The sequence below is a fragment of the Exophiala mesophila genome, assembly GCF_000836275.1.
Source record: "Exophiala mesophila strain CBS 40295 unplaced genomic scaffold supercont1.5, whole genome shotgun sequence".
NCBI classification, from domain to species: domain Eukaryota; kingdom Fungi; phylum Ascomycota; class Eurotiomycetes; order Chaetothyriales; family Herpotrichiellaceae; genus Exophiala; species Exophiala mesophila.
Genome location: NW_015622508.1, coordinates 2,294,977 through 2,312,472, shown reverse-complemented (window position 1 = coordinate 2,312,472; position 17,496 = coordinate 2,294,977). Strand labels below are relative to the sequence as shown.

At 50.6% G+C, this 17,496-nt stretch overlaps 8 protein-coding genes across 9 annotated transcripts; 5 read left to right on the top strand and 3 right to left on the bottom strand.

Moving 5' to 3' along the window:
- The first annotated feature begins 129 nt into the window (after nt 1-129).
- PV10_07546 (ribosomal protein L7/L12) lies at nt 130-1,487 on the top strand. The gene is made up of 2 exons (XM_016372459.1): nt 130-534; nt 605-1,487. The coding sequence occupies exons 1-2, from the start codon at nt 247-249 to the stop codon at nt 932-934; spliced, it is 618 nt and encodes a 205-aa protein (XP_016221791.1). The 5' UTR covers nt 130-246; the 3' UTR covers nt 935-1,487.
- On the bottom strand, nt 1,415-2,696 carry PV10_07545 (pyrroline-5-carboxylate reductase). Its single transcript, XM_016372458.1, has one exon. It carries the CDS (start codon nt 2,551-2,553, stop codon nt 1,522-1,524), a length of 1,032 nt encoding a protein of 343 aa, XP_016221790.1. The 5' UTR covers nt 2,554-2,696; the 3' UTR covers nt 1,415-1,521.
- Nucleotides 2,697-2,804: 108 nt separating this feature from the next.
- Nucleotides 2,805-5,021, top strand: PV10_07544 (uncharacterized protein). Its single transcript, XM_016372457.1, has one exon. The coding sequence runs from the start codon at nt 3,070-3,072 to the stop codon at nt 3,895-3,897; it is 828 nt and encodes a 275-aa protein (XP_016221789.1). The 5' UTR covers nt 2,805-3,069; the 3' UTR covers nt 3,898-5,021.
- Nucleotides 3,903-5,801, bottom strand: PV10_07543 (uncharacterized protein). The gene is made up of 2 exons (XM_016372456.1): nt 5,633-5,801; nt 3,903-5,554 (listed from the first exon to the last, which is right to left on the bottom strand). Exons 1-2 carry the CDS (start codon nt 5,652-5,654, stop codon nt 4,110-4,112), a joined length of 1,467 nt encoding a protein of 488 aa, XP_016221788.1. The 5' UTR covers nt 5,655-5,801; the 3' UTR covers nt 3,903-4,109.
- Nucleotides 5,802-7,436: 1,635 nt separating this feature from the next.
- PV10_07542 (uncharacterized protein) lies at nt 7,437-8,959 on the top strand. Its single transcript, XM_016372455.1, has one exon. It carries the CDS (start codon nt 7,505-7,507, stop codon nt 8,477-8,479), a length of 975 nt encoding a protein of 324 aa, XP_016221787.1. The 5' UTR covers nt 7,437-7,504; the 3' UTR covers nt 8,480-8,959.
- A 220-nt stretch (nt 8,960-9,179) lies between these two features.
- Nucleotides 9,180-11,044, top strand: PV10_07541 (uncharacterized protein). The gene has a single exon (XM_016372454.1). The coding sequence runs from the start codon at nt 9,328-9,330 to the stop codon at nt 10,576-10,578; it is 1,251 nt and encodes a 416-aa protein (XP_016221786.1). The 5' UTR covers nt 9,180-9,327; the 3' UTR covers nt 10,579-11,044.
- Nucleotides 11,045-12,505: 1,461 nt separating this feature from the next.
- Nucleotides 12,506-15,677, top strand: PV10_07540 (uncharacterized protein). Its single transcript, XM_016372453.1, has 3 exons — nt 12,506-13,570; nt 13,623-14,960; nt 15,014-15,677. The coding sequence occupies exons 1-3, from the start codon at nt 13,022-13,024 to the stop codon at nt 15,164-15,166; spliced, it is 2,040 nt and encodes a 679-aa protein (XP_016221785.1). The 5' UTR covers nt 12,506-13,021; the 3' UTR covers nt 15,167-15,677.
- A 32-nt stretch (nt 15,678-15,709) lies between these two features.
- PV10_07539 lies at nt 15,710-17,446 on the bottom strand. Of its 2 annotated transcripts, XM_016372451.1 has the most exons (4): nt 17,302-17,446; nt 16,512-17,208; nt 16,278-16,401; nt 15,710-16,168 (listed from the first exon to the last, which is right to left on the bottom strand). In XM_016372451.1, the coding sequence occupies exons 1-4, from the start codon at nt 17,383-17,385 to the stop codon at nt 16,117-16,119; spliced, it is 957 nt and encodes a 318-aa protein (XP_016221783.1). In that variant the 5' UTR covers nt 17,386-17,446; the 3' UTR covers nt 15,710-16,116. The 2 variants fall into 2 exon arrangements, with proteins under 2 accessions (XP_016221783.1, XP_016221784.1); XM_016372452.1 differs by having other exon boundaries at nt 16,512-17,446.
- Nucleotides 17,447-17,496: the final 50 nt, after the last annotated feature.

Here is a 17,496-nt window from a genome sequence, read left to right as displayed (position 1 = left end):
AAATTCTGGACTTGACGTTGCGAAAGATGAAGAACAAACGCTCATCACGTGGTCTTGGCAATTTGTGTGGCGCGAATGCCCGAAAGGGAAAGAAGGTAAGTTTCCTTCGAATTGAAACCAACCGCCGGGCTTTCATTTATTGTAACGACAATTTAGAAAATCGACTTGCGCTCACCTTCCAACTCGCCATCCACCTATTCTCAGCGAGTAAACGGTCTCTACAAGACTTTCTACACCAATCTCGCTATGTCTCAGCAACTCCCTTCCATCACCTACCGCTGCTGCCAGCTAGCAAGTCGGACCCAAAAACGCAGTCTCTCATCACAATGTCTCCGACTTTCATCAACGAGCTATTCCGCCAGCACTCAACACCGGCAACAACAGAGGAAAGCTGATGGTTTGATGTCTTCGCGGAGATGGCAGTCCACAGATGCAGCAGCAGCAGCTCCTGCAAACCCCAAGATTGCTGGAATTGTCGATCAAATATCGCAGTTGACGCTCTTGGAGACGGCTGATTTGGTTGCTAGCTTGAAGGTAAAGCCCACCCAATATTATATACCATTGTCCATTTACAGTATACTCACATGTCACCTTTTTGTTTTAGTCCCGCCTCAACATCCCTGATATGGCATTTGCTGCACCGGCAGCAGCTCCTGGCGCTGGCGGCGCCGCAGCCGCCCCCGTCGAAGAGGAAGAAGCCGCACCTGCACCGGCCGAAAAGACCTTGTTCAACGTCAAGCTCGAGTCGTTCGAAGCTGGCGCCAAGCCAAAGATTATCAAGGAAGTCAAGTCCCTGCTCGGCTTGAGTTTGGTGGATAGTAAGAAGTTCGTCGAGGCTGCTCCTAAATTGTTGAAGGAAAGTGTGCCAAAGGAAGATGCGGAGAAGATGATCAGTGCTTTCAAGGCTTTGGGAGCTGTTGTCAGCATGGATTAGAGGACTAGAGTCAGGACGAGGGTCAACAGGGAGGGAGCGAGCTACGGTGGAGGTGACGAAGAAAGAGAGAGAGATTCGAGTCTTCCAATCGACGACACGTGCCATCGACCTGGTTAAGGAAGCTGAACAAGGCTGAAGCTTCAAGACCTCGGGCTAGAGGCACACTGCAGTGGTGTTTGGTTGCTCTATCCATGGGGCAATTGAAACACACTTCCTATCCAAAGAAGAGGCGGAAGAAGGGGTCGATGGGATTCAATGGCTTGGTAAAGCCAGGTGTACTGAATAGACCTCTGTTGCAATGGTTTGGGAGATGTTGTGTACATTACAGATCTGGAACAGACCCAAAATAAGCGTTGTACAGTTCCAGGCCGCGGAACGAGTTTAATCACTTGCCTGCCTGTCCCTTGTAAAGTCAACTCGTGGGCTGTGAGCTGTGGACTGAAGGGTGTGCTTCTTGTTTTTGTAAACGATTCAAGGTCTGTCCAACTGGCGACGCCGAGCTCTACCTTTATTGCCGTATATACAAATCTATAATCGTATCATTGACGCCTAATTCATTTCCATCTCAACCAATCTTGATTGCCTCGTTACTGCCTTTCGAACCTGGTACCATTGACTCCACTCACACCTCTACCAAGCTGTGAAGCGACAACAGTGGCTTCTCTTACACTCCTTGCCACAGTTCCCCGAACTCGACCTTCTTCCAAAACCAGTAAACCACCAATCGTGCATCCACCGGGAGTACTGACTTTTTCCCTCACCAAGGCAGGATGTTCGCCAGCCAACACCATCCCAGCTGTGCCTCTCATTGTCTGAGCAGCCATCAACTGTGCTTCTGCACGAGGAAGGCCCATGGCCACAGCACCATCAGCCAAACTCTCCATCATGAGAGCAAGGAACGCAGGACCAGACCCGCACAGTGCGGTGGACACATCCATCATACTTGGGGGAAGATGGACGACTCGACCGATCCGAGTGAAAATCCATTCTACCAAAGCATTCTGCTCCGGCGCTAGAGGTGGCGTACTTGTTGCAATGACTGTCATGCTTTCGCGCACCACTGCCGCGGTGTTGGGCATGACTCGAACGATCCGGCATGCATTGTCGCCAGCTCCTTGAGGATATGATTCGCCGTATAGCGCTCGTCCGATTTGTTCGACAGGAACTCCGGCACAGATAGAAATGAGTAATTTCCCTGCTAGGGCTTCTTTGATTCCTGGCTCTCGTAGAATATCTTCCACCATGTAGGGTTTGCAACCGAGAATAACCACGTCAGCCGCGGTCACACCGCGGACATTCTCATTCTGATAGACGGTGACGGGCGTGGAGGTGTATTCGGCAACGGCTCGTTTAATACGTTTCGAGGATTCGGGGCGTCGCACGAGGGCGATGAAGTTGGTGGGGGTTCGTTGCGGTGGACCGTCGGTGGTGGGAGTTGCGGTGCCGGAGTCGGGATAGGCTGGGGAAGGAGCAGTTGAGGTAGTGCTGATGCTGGAGAGGATGCCGCCAAGAATAGCGATCCCCAGAGTACCGCAGCCGAGGACGGTGAGAGTCATGGGTTTATTGGTAGTTGATCCAAAGCCGTCGAGGCCATTGAGGTTGCGTAGAGGGGTGGCCATGATGTGATGATTTGTGAGGTTAATGGATACTCCGACTTCTCAAGTTCGATTTCGAGAGTGTAGACCTTGTTCTTAAAGCCGGATGTGCTTGTCAAGACAAGGGCGTGGACGGTGTGGTTCAGGTGGTAAGTAGAAGATTGATGGCTGGCCGCTGATGGTAGGAAATATTCTGGTGGCTGCATCTGATAATAAATTAAATGCAGCCACATATGCGGGGAAGCACCGAGAATCCTTTCCTCTGCTGGGGACATTCGACATTCGGCATACAACATTTAACGAATCCAACCACCACCAATCTTCCTCCATACTCTGCCATGTACATGGACCGAGACCTACAATACTGACTGCCAGTACGGTGGACCTATGTTTTGTGTATGCAGTCTCTTGTCACCCCTACTACTACATGTGATGCGAACAACTGCCACCTCACTCGGTCTCCTCCCCTACACAGACACACTGATGTCTCTTTGATCACCTTTCCTAGGCCGCAATCACTGCATCTTCGACAACTCAAACATGGCAGACCCATTTGAAGTGCGGTTGCGCTTCACCAACCTCCTAACACACCTATCGGCATCGACCACAGCATCGCAAAAAGCCGCACATTATGCCATGAAACACCGCGACATGGACGAGGACTTGCACAGTTGCATCCTGGAGAACCTAGAACGCGGCCATAACATGAACAACCGAGCAAACATCATGTATTTCCTTGAACACCACGCCGATGTCAATTTGAAAGAAGGTGGACATAAAGACTACGTGGATATGGTGCGCAGAGATATCACTCGGATCGTCGAGGCGGTCGCACAAAGTGGTGCCAATGTCAAGGTCGTCCGGCGCGTGGTATCTGGTATGGGCGAGAAAGGTGTCTTGGAGTCCGACGTTGTTACGGGCATTGAAAACACTTTGAAGACCAAGGAGGAGGCGATGGGAAGGTTACTCGAGGACGGAGACGGCAAGGGAATGGAAACAGGTGACGCCATGGACGAAGCAGAAAGTTCTACTGCGCTTCAGACGTCTGCTGCGATTGTCGCGGCTGATGGTGCCCCCGAGAGTAATAGAGTTACTCCAAAGACGGTGGGTTCCCATAGTGTGAGGCAAGCCAGTAGCGTGTCCAAGGTGGACAAGCGAGCGATCGAGCAAAGAATCGAGGAAGATCGCGAACGCAATAAACGACTACGTGAGAGTATGTGGGCTGTCGTCGGTGACGATGATCAAGAGTTGGAAAAAATGTGGGACGAGGGAAGCACACTGGGACAAGACGAACATGTTATCGCTGAGGAAGAGGCTGAAGAGCGAGAGCAATTTGTGCGCTACCGTCGGGCTCTCTTGTCTCGGTGATCAGTGGCATGACAGCAATTTTGATTCACCATTTGTCTAAGCCAAAACGAGGCGCATAGCCCCCGGTTTCTCCGACCTCGTCGTCAATGTCATGGCAATCCTCCTGACTATCAAACCCTCATCATGACACATGGCGGGCAAAGTCTGCGCCACCCACACAGATCTGCTCAGATTTTTGGGTTTCGTTTGAAGGCCCATGGCCGTGACTATTGTCAAGCCTTTTGCCTCTTGGACGACTCGCTTGCGCCATCAGAAGCTTCATCATCCGAGTCGATAATCTTCCTCTTCCTCACAGGGGCCGATGAGGACGAGCCATTACCGTGTCGATCACCTTCTTTTTCTCGTCTCAAGGCATACTTGAGAATGAGACCTTCGTACTCGTCCTCTTGTGCTCGAGCACTGTCTTCAATCTGAGGGTATCGATCTTCCAGCGGTATCTGTTGCAAAAGATCTTTGTTCTTCTTCATGATCCGTTGCTTCAGGAGTAACCGCCACCAGTAATAACTCCGATCATGCTCATTCGACGCTCTTGGGCCATTAATCCTCAGACTGGTCAATGACGCTCCTCCCGTGGCACGATGAGACAAGGGAATTTGTGCAAGCAAAAACATTTCCACCATGCGCGCAAATTGTCGACTGGCAATCTTGTTTTTGGCTCGGATCTCCTGCAGCTTGGTCAAGGGCAGGAGTGATCCAGTGGGCACACGCTTGACACGTCCTCTTTCCGCATTGGACAGCGGTGTCGATTTGATCTTGATGTCTGCATCTCGGAATTGCGACTCCAAGACATCAAAATCGTTCATGTCCCGAAGCTTGTCAAACTCCTCACTAGGGTCTTCTACCGTCAATTCGAAAATCGTGGGATCGGCCATAACCTCGGAGTAGATGGCTTGATATAGAGCGGAGCCGTGACCCGAGCTTTGATATGGGGGTGTGATGAGGAATTGCGAGATTCGGAGACGGGATGTCAATTTGTTGGGAGTGATCTTTTGTGCGTTGGGGGAGACAAAGTCTTCGGCTTGAGACTTGATCGGCTGAAATTTGTAGAAGCGATATGTGGTTGCGTAGCCGACAAATGAATATGGCGAGGTTTTGGGATTGGGAGGCTGAGATTTTTGGTAGACCAGATAGACGCGCCATCGATCTAAGGTCCAATCAACATCGTCGAGATTGATGAACTGACCGCCTTCGATGAAGAATACAATCAAGATCTGGATGTTGTCGAGGAGTAGTCGCATGCGCGTATCAAGGAGCGATCCTGCCCACACCTCAAAGTCCTTTCCATCCCTTGAGTATTGGCTCACTTTGAGACCTGGGGGAGTCCAGTCGCGAGCGCCAGTGTCTTGCAAGAGGTGAGATTCAAAGTTGCGTTCGAAGGCGACAGGAGGGAGAAAGGGAGTGAGGGTTTCGATCAGGTCGAGCGCAGCGGTGGTGCCAACGGTTGGGAATTTTTTTGAATACGAGATCTTGACATGAGGGCGCAAGTCGTGGGCAGCAAATTGGAGTCCGATATCCAGATCCTTGTAGCCAAAAATCTGTTCTGCTTCGCCAACAATGGGATAAGTGAATTGTGGATGGAAATCATGTCTGGTGATCAGCTTGTCTGTGCCAGGTTGGACGATGGATACATGAACTGCCTCGTTGGCGTTGACGGACCCTATATGGCCGGTGTGTCAGTTCAACTGAACAGCATCTGCGTTGTGACAGGGGTGCTGCTTGCCGAGTATGTACTTACATTCGTCTGATGATGTCGCCATTGTGTACGGACAGGTTGTTTCTCCGGGTTTCGGATCCTCAAGGCTTCATGACTTTGTGAAGCCAAATGGAGAGACGATGGGCTTCGCACGAGAGAGTGTCGATAGGAAGTAGACACTCGATGGAATTGATTGGGCGAAAGTGATCCCTATGTTGGGATTGCGATGAAATTATCGATTGAGATAGCCTGCACCACTTTACGCGCCGTGGTTGGGAAGGCACGCGTGTGCGCGACGTTGATCTGAGTGGGGTTGATTTTCGGTTCGGATTAATTATCTGCCGAAGAACCAACCATCAACCCAGCAGCCCACGCTAACTGGAAATCTGGGGTGAGATCAGGGTACAAAGTACGGAGTATAGATGCAGAGGTGGTTACGCTCCGGGCTTGGGATTGCCCGGTTGCGTCTTGCGCTTACGATCGTCGGCGAGATGCGGCTCGAGCAGAGCGCTCGTCAGAAAGGACCACTTTTGAAAGCAAAAGTACATTGCAATTGGATGTGACGAAGTGAATATGGCCATCTTTCATGGTAATACTTGATGCTTGTGTCTGAATATGTGCTGGTGTCGCTATTTTCCGGAACGACATGTTGCCTGTACGAGTCACTTTTGGTGGTGCTGACACATCGCACTAGAAAATGTTGTCGATCACCTTAGACTTGGCAGATGCTTTTTCTACGTGGAGGTGTGTGCGCAAAGTACCGTCGACAACCTAGTACCGCATGCGCAGTAGGGTAGAGAGATCCTAGAGGCAGGCGGCCACAAGAGGACAATAGTAACAATGTGGAAATAGAATCAGGGGTGAACCAAACTAGAAAGGACTCCATTGTCCAAACCTGGAGTGTTGAGTCAATTGTGAATCTGACCTATTCGCGGCTGGAGACCCGGTTAGTCGGTCAGATGTTTAGGCGAAGGGGCTGTGAATGTGTAATCTATGAGCTGGTGAAGCGACGCACCCGATTAGAACGAGTCAAGACGCCACGCAGTTTCGGAGCAGGTTTGGGGAGTGATATGGAGAGTCTCGCAGGGTCGAAAGCCCATGGGATTCAATAATAAGTACAAGTATGGCGCCGCTGGCTTGGGGGCTCCCCTCGGTTAACGGCGACCGATCAATTCTCACATGGGTGTCAAGTTCAAGGCAGGGACGGTTGCGGTAATTCAAATGGCCGGCCACTGTACTCCGTAGACCCTGAGAGATGTGACAGGGAGACAAGAGACACAGGCACACCGAATGAAGCTTACACTTCTTGATTCTGGGAAGAGTTTCTGCTAATATTGTCGATCCCGTGTCCGCGTGCCGAGGAGGGATCCATTTGATGTAACGGCTCTTCGTATACTCCGTAGTGCTGTGGAATTGCGTTTCCTCTCGAGTCGCAGGTGTGGTGGGCGGGCACTGGTGGGCACTGGTGGGCACCGGATTTGAAGCTGGGGGCGGTATAGCGCCCCTCGGCCTCTGTGGTCCAACTTATTAAACGGCAGAACCTCGTCAAGACGCTCGTCTCCAACCCCGCCCGGCAGTCGATCCTCATCATTTCCCCCAAACCAACTCGTCCCACTGCGCCGGCCTCTCCCAGTCATCTCCCACAACCTGCAATCCACCCAAATTGAAGCCCCTCGGCCTCTTCCCCAGCTTTTAACCCTATGCCCCCGTCCCCCAGCTTCCTCAATTCCTCACACAGCTCGAAGGCTCTGACAAGAGACAATATCAGTCGTTTCCAGACCCAGCGCCCGAACTCGCACATTCGCAATTGCGTACAGCAGTTTCAGAAATCATTCTCTGTGTGTTGGGTGAGACTACAATCTCGGTCTGATCAGCAACCTCTCCCACCGTGGCTTTGGAAATGAGTCCTCAACAATGCTCACCTCTTCTTTCGATGCTCGAGTGACGGGCTATGTTTGCACAGCGGTCGCCATCACTATTCTAATCGTCCGAATCGTCACTTCGAGGTTAAAACTAGGATACTTCGACGTCAGTGTCTGGGTTTGTGTACTCGCCATCTTGGTTGCTAGCAGTCGGATTGTGGTCAATCAATATGTCTTGACCTATGGGACCTCAAATGATGCCATATATGGCAACACAAAATACTTTGACGAGGAAGATCTAGCCAGATTGAAGATTGGGAGTATTCTGGCCTTGATTGCCAGGTTACTCATCACCACTTTTTATTGGTTGCAAAACTGCCTGTTGCTACTCTTCTACTCGCAACTCTTCCAGATTCGGTCACGCCTGACCACCGCTTTGATCCGCTCATGTTGGGCTGCCCTGGCGTTGTCATATATCGCCGTCGTCCTTAGCACCTTTCTGGAATGTCGCCCTTTCAGACTGTACTGGCAGGTCGACCCAGCCCCCGGAACCTGTATTCGGGCCTACATCCAACTCGTCGTTCAGGCCAGCACAAACATTGTTCTGGATCTCCACCTCCTCGCCATATCATTCCCACTCATCATCGTCCAACACCGAACACTTTCTGAAAGGCTCCGCGTGTGGACTTTGTTTGTTCTCGGCTTCTTCTGCATCATCATCACCTGTATACGCCTCGCCTATATCTACGCCGAATCCTCTTACCAGCCAGTCCGAAGTCTATGGGCATCGATCCAACTCCTGGTCTCTTGCTTCGTCGCCAATGCTCCCACCATCTACGGCTCTATCAAGCTCATCAAACGACGCAAGTCAGAGCAGACGGCGCGCCGAGGGAGCAGGCCTGAGATCTGGCTGCACTTGCACGTTTCCAACGAGAACGCCGCCGCTGCAGATGTCCCCGTCGTCACTCGTCAAATCTCCCATTCTCCAACATCGTGCGAAAAGGCCTGGTCTCGCTGGGTGCCATGACTACATCAGACTGAAATGCACCATTACACACAAAATTAGCACGAGAGGTGACGAAAACGACTTCAGCCAATGGAAATCATCTTGGCTTTGCGACATCAGTTGTCGTATTTGATGCACAGTCGACCAAGGTCACGATTCACTCCAAAAGCCTCTTTCCAGCAGATTCGACAAACAAGAAAAAGGGAACAGACTATGATGAGTGAAACTCACACATCAGCATCAACTCAGCAGCTACATTCTCTGCTCAAGACGATGGAATGTTCTGATTAACCTGCAAGCATTGTCGGGACGCCAGAGCCTCCCGCAACGATACGACGTTGACGGAATTATGCTACTCACGTGGGTTTACAGCGTTGGGTGTTGGGGAAATGAGAGCAAGTGATGGGAACACGGACGCTTCTGCGTGGGGTTTATGGGCTTGTCGGCGCCAGGTTAGGCCAAATACCCATGGATTGAGACGTAGCAGTCATAGAACTTGTGCTTGTGAATAATGCGTTATTCTGCAGAATTGAATGATGCTAGATGTCGATTGGTGTTTCTGGCCATGACCTCTTCGTGGCTCGAGGAACAAGACAGACTCACGTGCGATAAGGAGAATCTTATCGGGTGAAACTTGTATTGCGCAGGTGCAGCCGCAGTTCTAAAAGGGATGAAATCGTGTTGGGCGCCAAAAGACACTACTCCGTACCTACACTTGCTCAGGAGATCTTGACAGATGCTTCAATTTTCCACCGTTGCGCCAAACAAGCCTCTCCTTGATATTCAATCATGTGCAGGTTGACTCTGGCTTCACATATCATTCCTTAAAATTCTCTCCTTCATCAATCCTTCCCCTCCCTCTCTTCAACATGGACGGCCTCTTCACCTTGCTCAGTCTGAGCATTGTAATGGGCCTGGCCTCGTTCCTTGCAGGCATTCTCCCTCTAGCTCTCACCCTCTCACAGTCCAAGCTACGCATGATATCAACGATTGGCATGGGCGTCCTCGTCGGAACTTCACTGGTTGTCATTATACCCGAAGGAGTCGAAACTCTTTCCAGCGCTTCAGAAGTCGGACACAGTGCGCGGCCGCACGTAAATAGAGCCCTATATGCGCGCCAGTCTGGCGTGGAATGGTCGGGTACACTCCAATCCCGTGAACTTCGTGTCGCGGTGGCTCGAGGATCGGTCGACGAAACAAGTCCTTTCAATGTTCCTGGCCCTGTCATACCCTCTCGATTAGACGATCCCCCACGAACACCCACCAAGCCTGGCACCGTTGGGATCATGGGCGCTGAAGGACAAGCATCCAAGGGGTCCAACAAAGAATCTGACAACCACACAGAAGAGGGACACAGCGACTCGCAACACGCTTGGATCGGCATTGCTCTGCTCGCAGGGTTCATGCTCATGTACTTGGTGGACAAAATTCCACAGTACACCACCCCTACGAAGCCCAAGGCTCGCACACATCACATTGCGCTCAACAATCTTGGTCGCAGATTTAATTTGACTACATCTTTGGATCGAGATGAAGAAGCAGAGTCGTTCTTGGAATCGAGCGATGTATCCCATGCCCACAGTCGAGGGTTCGCCACAACGATTGGACTGGTTATTCACGCAGCTGCAGACGGTATTGCTCTGGGCGCCTCCTCGTCGGCCACGAATTCAGGCCTCAGTTTCGTCATCTTCTTCGCTATCATGATCCACAAGGCCCCTGCGGCATTCGGCCTCACCTCAGTCCTGGTCAAGCAGGGGCTATCTAAGCGGGCTGCGCGAGGACATCTAGTATTGTTCAGCCTTGCCGCTCCTACCGGTGCCATTACTACCTGGATTTTGGCACATGTTCTGGGTGGAGTGGGTAAACGTAGCCCTGAGTCGACGCAATGGTGGACTGGCATGCTATTGCTATTCTCTGCCGGAACCTTTCTCTACGTGGCCATGCACTCGATGCAAGACACTTCCAAGTCGCACCACGAGTCGATGAATGGTCATGCCAATGGATACGTGGATGGGCGAGAAGGATTGCAGACCGAGACAAAGGCCTCCTGGAAGGATTTGGCTGCTGCATGTTTTGGCATGATCCTTCCAGTCTTCCTGCAGGTTGGGCACGCACATTGAGACATGTGTCGTGGAACCCCTGTTCTACCTTGTACTATGCACCATGTTTCTAGAGATTGCCATATTGCATTTTAGATACGCCAATGATTTCTGACGTCTCTGTCCTTGTCACATATAATCCTTGGTTGCCGCGATGGCTCCGGGGTTTGGTGCACCTTCTGAGGACATGAGATGGTGGAACATGGCGGCCTTGATTTCCCGTTCTACTACGACTAATGAGGGATGGTGGTCTGATTGGAGTATGGTTGGACTTTGACAGTGAGGAATGGACGATCAGGATCTTGTAGAATGAACATAGGATTGAGGGCTAACGGCACTCCTAACATCAATGGATAGGCCTACGTGAGAGCTCCTGATGATAGCTGTGTGATCCTTGGGCAGTGCTTGATCATCCAAATTCTAGGACGTGAACACAGTGTGGGATCCGAGTGCCGGCCCTCGACCATCGATAGAGAGGGCGTCAGTGATGGGTTGAGAGATATGTTGAGTGCTAGTGCCTGTTGTTGAGAGCGTCAATCACAAGGATTCATGACTATTCCCCAAGGCCAGACGCGCCTAGGGAGCCCTACACATAATTAGTCGTCTTAGTATTGCGGGGATATCGAGGCATGCGGGGGAACCCATTTCTGTTCGTCTCGTCTTGGTACATGGTCGCTTGGGCCTAAGTACTGCGTGGGTGTGCATTCAACTAGCGGTCAGGATACAAAGTGGGATAGAGACATCCTAGGTACGTACCTAACACACCGACTGCATGTTGAGAAGAACTACGGGCTCTGGGATAAGTTGATCGCAACCGCAACACTACATAGACCGACATTGCTTGCGATGCTTGCCTAAGCAGCCCCTGGCGAAATGAAATCCTGACACCTGAAAGCTTGAAAGTGGGAATCGTAAAGGTCACCCGGAGTATCGCCAAAGTGGGATTCACAAGATGCACCACTGCCCCAGGGTACAACGACTCGCAGGGCACTTGTTCCCTGTGGCACCCACGCACCTCAACACACTTGGCCCAAGTCGGATAATCTCGATGCAAGACATCAGTGGATAAATACAAAACCTATAGTGTCGCGGTGTTATTGAAGTACGGAGACGTTAATGCCCCTCGTCCCGCAGATGTGGCTGGACGACTTGCACTATGGGCATGCTGCAGGGTGCCTGGGCTTATCCTTACTGCGCTTGTGACAGGCTGAAGATGCCTACAACGCTTTGACGATTCTCTGACAAGTCTGCCTAAAGAGATCTTCCCAGGCTAGTTTGCATTGTTTCATGCACATTGATTCATGGCAAATGTACCTGGTGTCGTTATGCATGAGATCTTGGGCTCGAACAGGTCGACTTCTGCATCAGTATCGATGGTTGTTGGTCGAGCCTCGACTGAACCCACGCGTCTCCACTACTTAGTGGGTAGCATACTGCGACAATGAATGCCCAAGCTTAATACCTAGTATTGATAGGGGCCCAACTGCCAGTATCTCTGCCCAAATGCTGTTGGGATGAGCCTAAACTATCAGCGTATTGGCGGTGTCGACTACCCAGATCGCAAATCATTCCTTTTGCTTTGGGCGCAGAGACAGATACAGACCAATATCAAAGATGAATTTTAATGTCCTCTGTCCAACCTGAGGATTGTAATTTTCTCTTTTTCTTCTTCTGGATGGTGAGTGAGTACGACATCATTACTACGTCCACTATTCACCGGCCCCGAGTGTAATCACCCAAAGAATTCAAGTATGTACATATTGTACCAGTTTTTGTCATGTTTTCGCCGGCCACCTGCGGGAACCTTTAAGCCCGAGGATTCCCTCAGCCCGTCCCTCGTCCCCATTATCACACGCCAGGAAACCAAAACGCAAAACGCTGATGCCATTTACTTAGTGCCAAGTTCTTGCCTCTCATATTAGTCATTTCCTCGAGGTTCCTTACCCCCAGCGCCCCCTTTGCCAACTTTCCCTCACTATCCAACCGTCATCTTTATTCAATAGTCTCTTCGTCCACCCAACATCTGTTACCGCGATTGTGATATCACCAGTCATTTTCGACACGTACCATTTTAACACCATCGCTTTACCCTCTCTACAAGCCTCCTCCTCTCGCGCAAACACTGACAAATCGTCCGTCATATCCGCCTGCATATCAGTCCTCCCTTCCGTCATCTTTGATTCGGCCTAGAGCCTGCCTGCCAGTGTCTCTTTCATGTCATAAACCATAAGCGCTGGCTGCCACCACCCTCCTTCGCCCACCCAGTCCAACTCAACACCCAGCTCTGTGCACGCCATTCCCCCCTTTCCTTTTCCTGCTGACATGGAATCTCTCTGACGCATAAGCATCTCGTTGAGAGGGTCTTGCTCACTATTTGGACATTTCATACCACCTTTGTTACCATCCGAGTCTCCAGCCAAACTACCGCCTCCCTAGTCTACACCCTGCCTGCGGCGCTTACAACATGGACCTCGATGACACTGCCTCCCCGACACAATTAGCCAAACCTCTGTCTCCCCGACCCTCGAGGTCTGTCCTAATAGATCCTCATCAACTGCCTTCACACCCCTACCATGGGAGACCCTCTCCCACCGAGCAAGAATCCGACTTCCCATTCTCCCGCTCCCAACCCATCCCAATAGACCCTGTACGAGCCTCCAAGTCTCGTCATAGCCTATCCCAACCACGTCCGAAGCGATTGTCGACGACTGGCAAGAACAACATGCCACTCAGTATCCTGCCTTCAGCTCCTGCTTCCCCTCCTACCCCGGCGCCTTCTCCCACCCCGTATCAACGAGCTCCTAGTTGGACATGTGCGAGTGAAGAAGAGGATTCGTTTCTCAGAGATGCTCGCGCTCACTTCCTGAACCTGAATGCCGCCCAGAGGGAGAGATATCTGGCCGAATTGCTTAACATGTGCGACAGCCAACTGTTGAGTTTCGTTCATCATTTCGTCTCTCCCCGACTGAAAAAGGACCCTTTCGAACATCTGCCGGACGAATTGTGCCTGAGAGTATGTTGGGTGTCGTTTCTCCTGTCTCTGACCTGATACTGATGCCGTCTAGGTTCTCTCCTATATTGACGATCCTCTCACACTCGCTCGCGCTTCTCAAGTGTCCCACCGGTGGCACAAGTTGGTTAATGACGACATGCTGTGGAAAATGATGTGTGACAAGCATGCCTGGCGAAAGTCATCTTCTGCTTCGAGTGATGATAGCGAGTCTTTCCAACTCCCGCAGCGCCCTTATGCTCCATATGGATATAGCAACCCCTCTTCTAAACGCACTCTCGACGGCACAGTCATAGGTCCATCGTCTAGCGCCCCCAATCTATCCTTGTCAGGTCATGAACAACGTTCTTCAAGTCCACAAGCAAGAAAGAGACAGTCACAATCGCACTATTCACACTTCCGACACAAGTACATGATCGAGGCAGCATGGAGAAAGGGAGGAGAAAGAACCGTTAAGCACATAACTCCCGATCAAGGAGTGGTCACTAGTCTTCATCTGACGGAGAAGTACATTGTTGTGGCCATGGACAATGCAAAAATCCACGTCTTCAACACAGTTGGAGAGCATCAGAAGACATTGAAGGGCCATGTCATGGGTGTATGGGCTATGGTTCCATGGGACGATATTCTTGTCAGTGGTGGATGTGACCGAGACGTCCGGGTGTGGGATATGTCCACTGGCAGGAGCATTCACACCCTGAGGGGTCATACGTCGACGGTAAGGTGTCTCAAAATGTCAGATGCCAACACGGCCATTTCGGGCTCTCGAGACACCACCTTAAGAATATGGGATATCCCGTCAGGAGTGTGTAAGAGAGTGCTTATTGGTCACCAGGCTAGCGTGCGCTGTCTGGCCATCCATGGCGATCTTGTCGTATCTGGCAGCTACGATACCACTGCCCGGATATGGAGTATATCTGAAGGCCATTGTCTTCGTACATTAACTGGCCACTTCAGTCAGATATACGCCATTGCTTTCGACGGTGTCAGAATTGCTACAGGAAGTCTCGACACGAGTGTGCGGATATGGGACCCCAAAACTGGCAATTGCACTGCGATATTACAAGGCCACACATCACTAGTTGGTCAGCTTCAAATGCGTGGCGATACCTTGGTCACTGGAGGATCCGACGGATCCGTGCGAGTGTGGTCTTTGCAAACCAGCCTGCCTATCCATCGTTTGGCCGCACACGACAATAGTGTTACGAGTTTGCAGTTTGACGATAACAGAATAGTCAGCGGCGGTAGTGACGGCCGAGTCAAGATCTGGAGCGTCGAGACTGGTCAATTGGTTCGGGAACTCAGTCAACCTGCGGAAGCAGTATGGAGGGTTGCTTTTGAAGAAGAAAAGGCCGTCATTATGGCTAGTCGCTCAAACAGGACGGTCATGGAGGTATGTGACACAAGATGTTTTCTGGAGTTTGTGCAATTGCTAATCTTTGTCAGGTGTGGTCGTTTGCACCTCCCGAGGACCACTTCGACAGAAGATCCGAATCTCCCCTGAGTTTACCCGAACAATCAATGTCCCATCATGACGAAGAACTACATGGTATTGGTAATCACCTTGAAGACAACGATTCGGCCATGAAAGATGTCTGATGCTCCAAATGTTGGACCGAGACTTTTCACTAAATCAGGTGTTGACGACCTATGAAAGACCTATGGTGATGTCGAGTTCCAAAATAGCAGCTATCGTGCTTGAATCTGGGTTTTGGGGTGACACTAGAACGAGCAAAAGCCGTACGCATGATGAAGGCAAAAGGCAAAAGGTAAAGGCTCCCACGAACATTTCCTTTGAATGGAATGACAACACCCACACATGCATGTATGAGAGGACACGCCAGGACGATGGAATGAGGCTTCGAAAGCTTGGCCTCTGGAACACTGATGAAAAAGGCATTCACGTCGAGATTGACGAGAAGAATGAAGTTTTGAGGCTTTTGATGTTTAAACAGCGCATGCATTGCATAATTTAGCCGCTCCCTGCATTTGGCGAGGCGTTATTGACAGCACAACGGCCAAAGGCTATCTATTGCCACAGGAGCAGCATACTACTACTTAGTATCATACCTTACAATACCATATTGAATTTATTGCCTACAGAAAGAAAGAACGAATGAAATAGACCGTGAACTATAAGGCTTGTTTGTGGTGTAGATTTAATATTATTGTTTCTAGTGGTTTGGAAAGGGGAATTAGTCCGCTTTTCAATTCTATTTCTCCCTTGCCATGATAGGCCCGTGTAGACCGTGCCGTGGCTATTCGATGCTGGTTGCCGGTTTTCCTCGTAACGAGCCTGGGGTGTTTGGGAGGTGGGCGAAAATAAGGTATGGTTGGGAAGGCCTCGCAGATTCTATCATTTATGAACCGTTGTCCGGAGTCACAACCAATACTATCCCCCGATATGCCTGGTCAAGAGTTTGTGTTTGGAGCATGATCGAGATAATCGCTCATTGCCTCGCAATCCCAGCGGGTTGAGTGTATAGTGATATAGTAACTTAGAGTAGGCATGTCCCCAAGTTAGGCGATTTGAGTTGATAGTTTCCACCTCAATGACCACCGGTCGTAGGAAGACCTAACCAGACTTTGAATGAGTCGTATCTAAAAATGTGGCAGAGCCTCGTCAGTATGGTTCATCTTCATCGCCAATGGACCGACGACTTTTATTTCTGTCTTTCCACCGTTTCTTCCTGGAGAATGAATCACTTACATCAACCATTGGAAAGCTGTCAAAGTTCCAATCATGACAATTCTCGTAGGTAGACCGTTCCATAGTCCCGTGAAGCCGATGTTACCGTAGATCCTCGTCATGGCTTTTCCGGACGATTCGCCGGCTATTCGCGGGGGAGACAGACATTGTTAGTACTCCGTATATGCATTCCTCGCTTCTGGCAGGGGGCTTTGAAACAAGAAAAGAAAAAGTGAAAGTGAAAGTGAAACTTACCTTTCCTCTCCGAATTCAATTTACTAACCATGACATCCGCAGGATGACTGACGACCGCACAAGCAATACCAGCAATATAGCCACCCAAAAAGCTCACACCGGTTTGTTGCAACTTGTTATAACTTTCCTTGGGCTTCCCCAACTGTTTATAGATATACCTGACCGTCTCCTCAAACGTGGCAAACTTACACATGGTATAAGGAATCTGCCTGCCCCACAGCGGTGTGATCCCTTTATACAAACCAGCCACTCCCTCTTTCGCCACGATTTTCGACCACCCCTCACGCAAGGTATTGGCATAAGGGGGCAAGGTGGTCTGCATCCGGACTTTGATCGCCTCAAACGGACAGAGAAATACATCGGCGATGAATTCCGCGCTGGCGCTGGCGCCCAAGAATACCAGTGTTCGGTTGGCGTTGGGGAACAATGTGTCGCCGTAGATGTGTTTGAAGACTTCGTAGAATCCGTATTTGCCCATGCCTTGGAAACTATAGCCCACGAAGGTGGGTGTCCAGCCGAAGAAGACGCCGCGTAGACCTTCATTGGCGAAGATGGATCGCCAGGCCGAGAAGTTGCCCGTGTAGAGTTTGGGATCGACTTGTCGTCGGGTTTTGACCAGGTCGAGAGGTGTGACGAGCGTGTGGGTGGGGCCGCACGCGATGATCCCGCCCACCATGCATGACGCGAAGTATTTGGCCTGTATATAAGAAGGGATGTAGTTAGTTGGTTGGTTTGCTCATGTTTTGGACAGATTCCTGGTGTTTTGTTTTCATTCATCTCGACCACCTACCGAATTGGGTTCGATCTTGCCAAGCGGATATGCTTTTTGAAGTGCCGCGCCTGAAGGCGGCTTCAACCCCGAGGAGGTTGCCATTGTTTGTGGTTGATGTGATTCTGCTTGTGATTCTGCTTGTGATTCTGCTTGTGATTCTGCTTGTGATTCTGCTTGTGATTCTGCTTGTGATTCTGCTTGTGATTCTGCTTG

Excerpts from the sequence above, each read along its gene's own strand:
- PV10_07543 (XM_016372456.1), bottom strand. The coding sequence starts at position 5,654 with ATGGCGACATCATCAGACGAAT. Across the intron at positions 5,555-5,632 it reads GGCGACATCATCAGACGAAT|GGTCCGTCAACGCCAACGAG; the intron begins GTAAGTACATAC and ends CCGGCCATATAG.
- PV10_07544 (XM_016372457.1), top strand. The coding sequence starts at position 3,070 with ATGGCAGACCCATTTGAAGTGCGGTTGCGCTTCACCAACCTCCTAACA.
- PV10_07542 (XM_016372455.1), top strand. The coding sequence starts at position 7,505 with ATGCTCACCTCTTCTTTCGATGCTCGAGTGACGGGCTATGTTTGCACA.
- PV10_07541 (XM_016372454.1), top strand. The coding sequence starts at position 9,328 with ATGGACGGCCTCTTCACCTTGCTCAGTCTGAGCATTGTAATGGGCCTG.
- PV10_07546 (XM_016372459.1), top strand. The coding sequence starts at position 247 with ATGTCTCAGCAACTCCCTTCCATCACCTACCGCTGCTGCCAGCTAGCA. Across the intron at positions 535-604 it reads ATTTGGTTGCTAGCTTGAAG|TCCCGCCTCAACATCCCTGA; the intron begins GTAAAGCCCACC and ends TTTTTGTTTTAG.
- PV10_07545 (XM_016372458.1), bottom strand. The coding sequence starts at position 2,553 with ATGGCCACCCCTCTACGCAACCTCAATGGCCTCGACGGCTTTGGATCA.
- PV10_07539 (XM_016372451.1), bottom strand. The coding sequence starts at position 17,385 with ATGGCAACCTCCTCGGGGTTGAAGCCGCCTTCAGGCGCGGCACTTCAA. Across the intron at positions 17,209-17,301 it reads GCAAGATCGAACCCAATTCG|GCCAAATACTTCGCGTCATG; the intron begins GTAGGTGGTCGA and ends TCTTATATACAG. Across the intron at positions 16,169-16,277 it reads ACAGCTTTCCAATGGTTGAT|ATACGACTCATTCAAAGTCT; the intron begins GTAAGTGATTCA and ends CCACATTTTTAG.
- PV10_07540 (XM_016372453.1), top strand. The coding sequence starts at position 13,022 with ATGGACCTCGATGACACTGCCTCCCCGACACAATTAGCCAAACCTCTG. Across the intron at positions 13,571-13,622 it reads CGGACGAATTGTGCCTGAGA|GTTCTCTCCTATATTGACGA; the intron begins GTATGTTGGGTG and ends GATGCCGTCTAG. Across the intron at positions 14,961-15,013 it reads CAAACAGGACGGTCATGGAG|GTGTGGTCGTTTGCACCTCC; the intron begins GTATGTGACACA and ends AATCTTTGTCAG.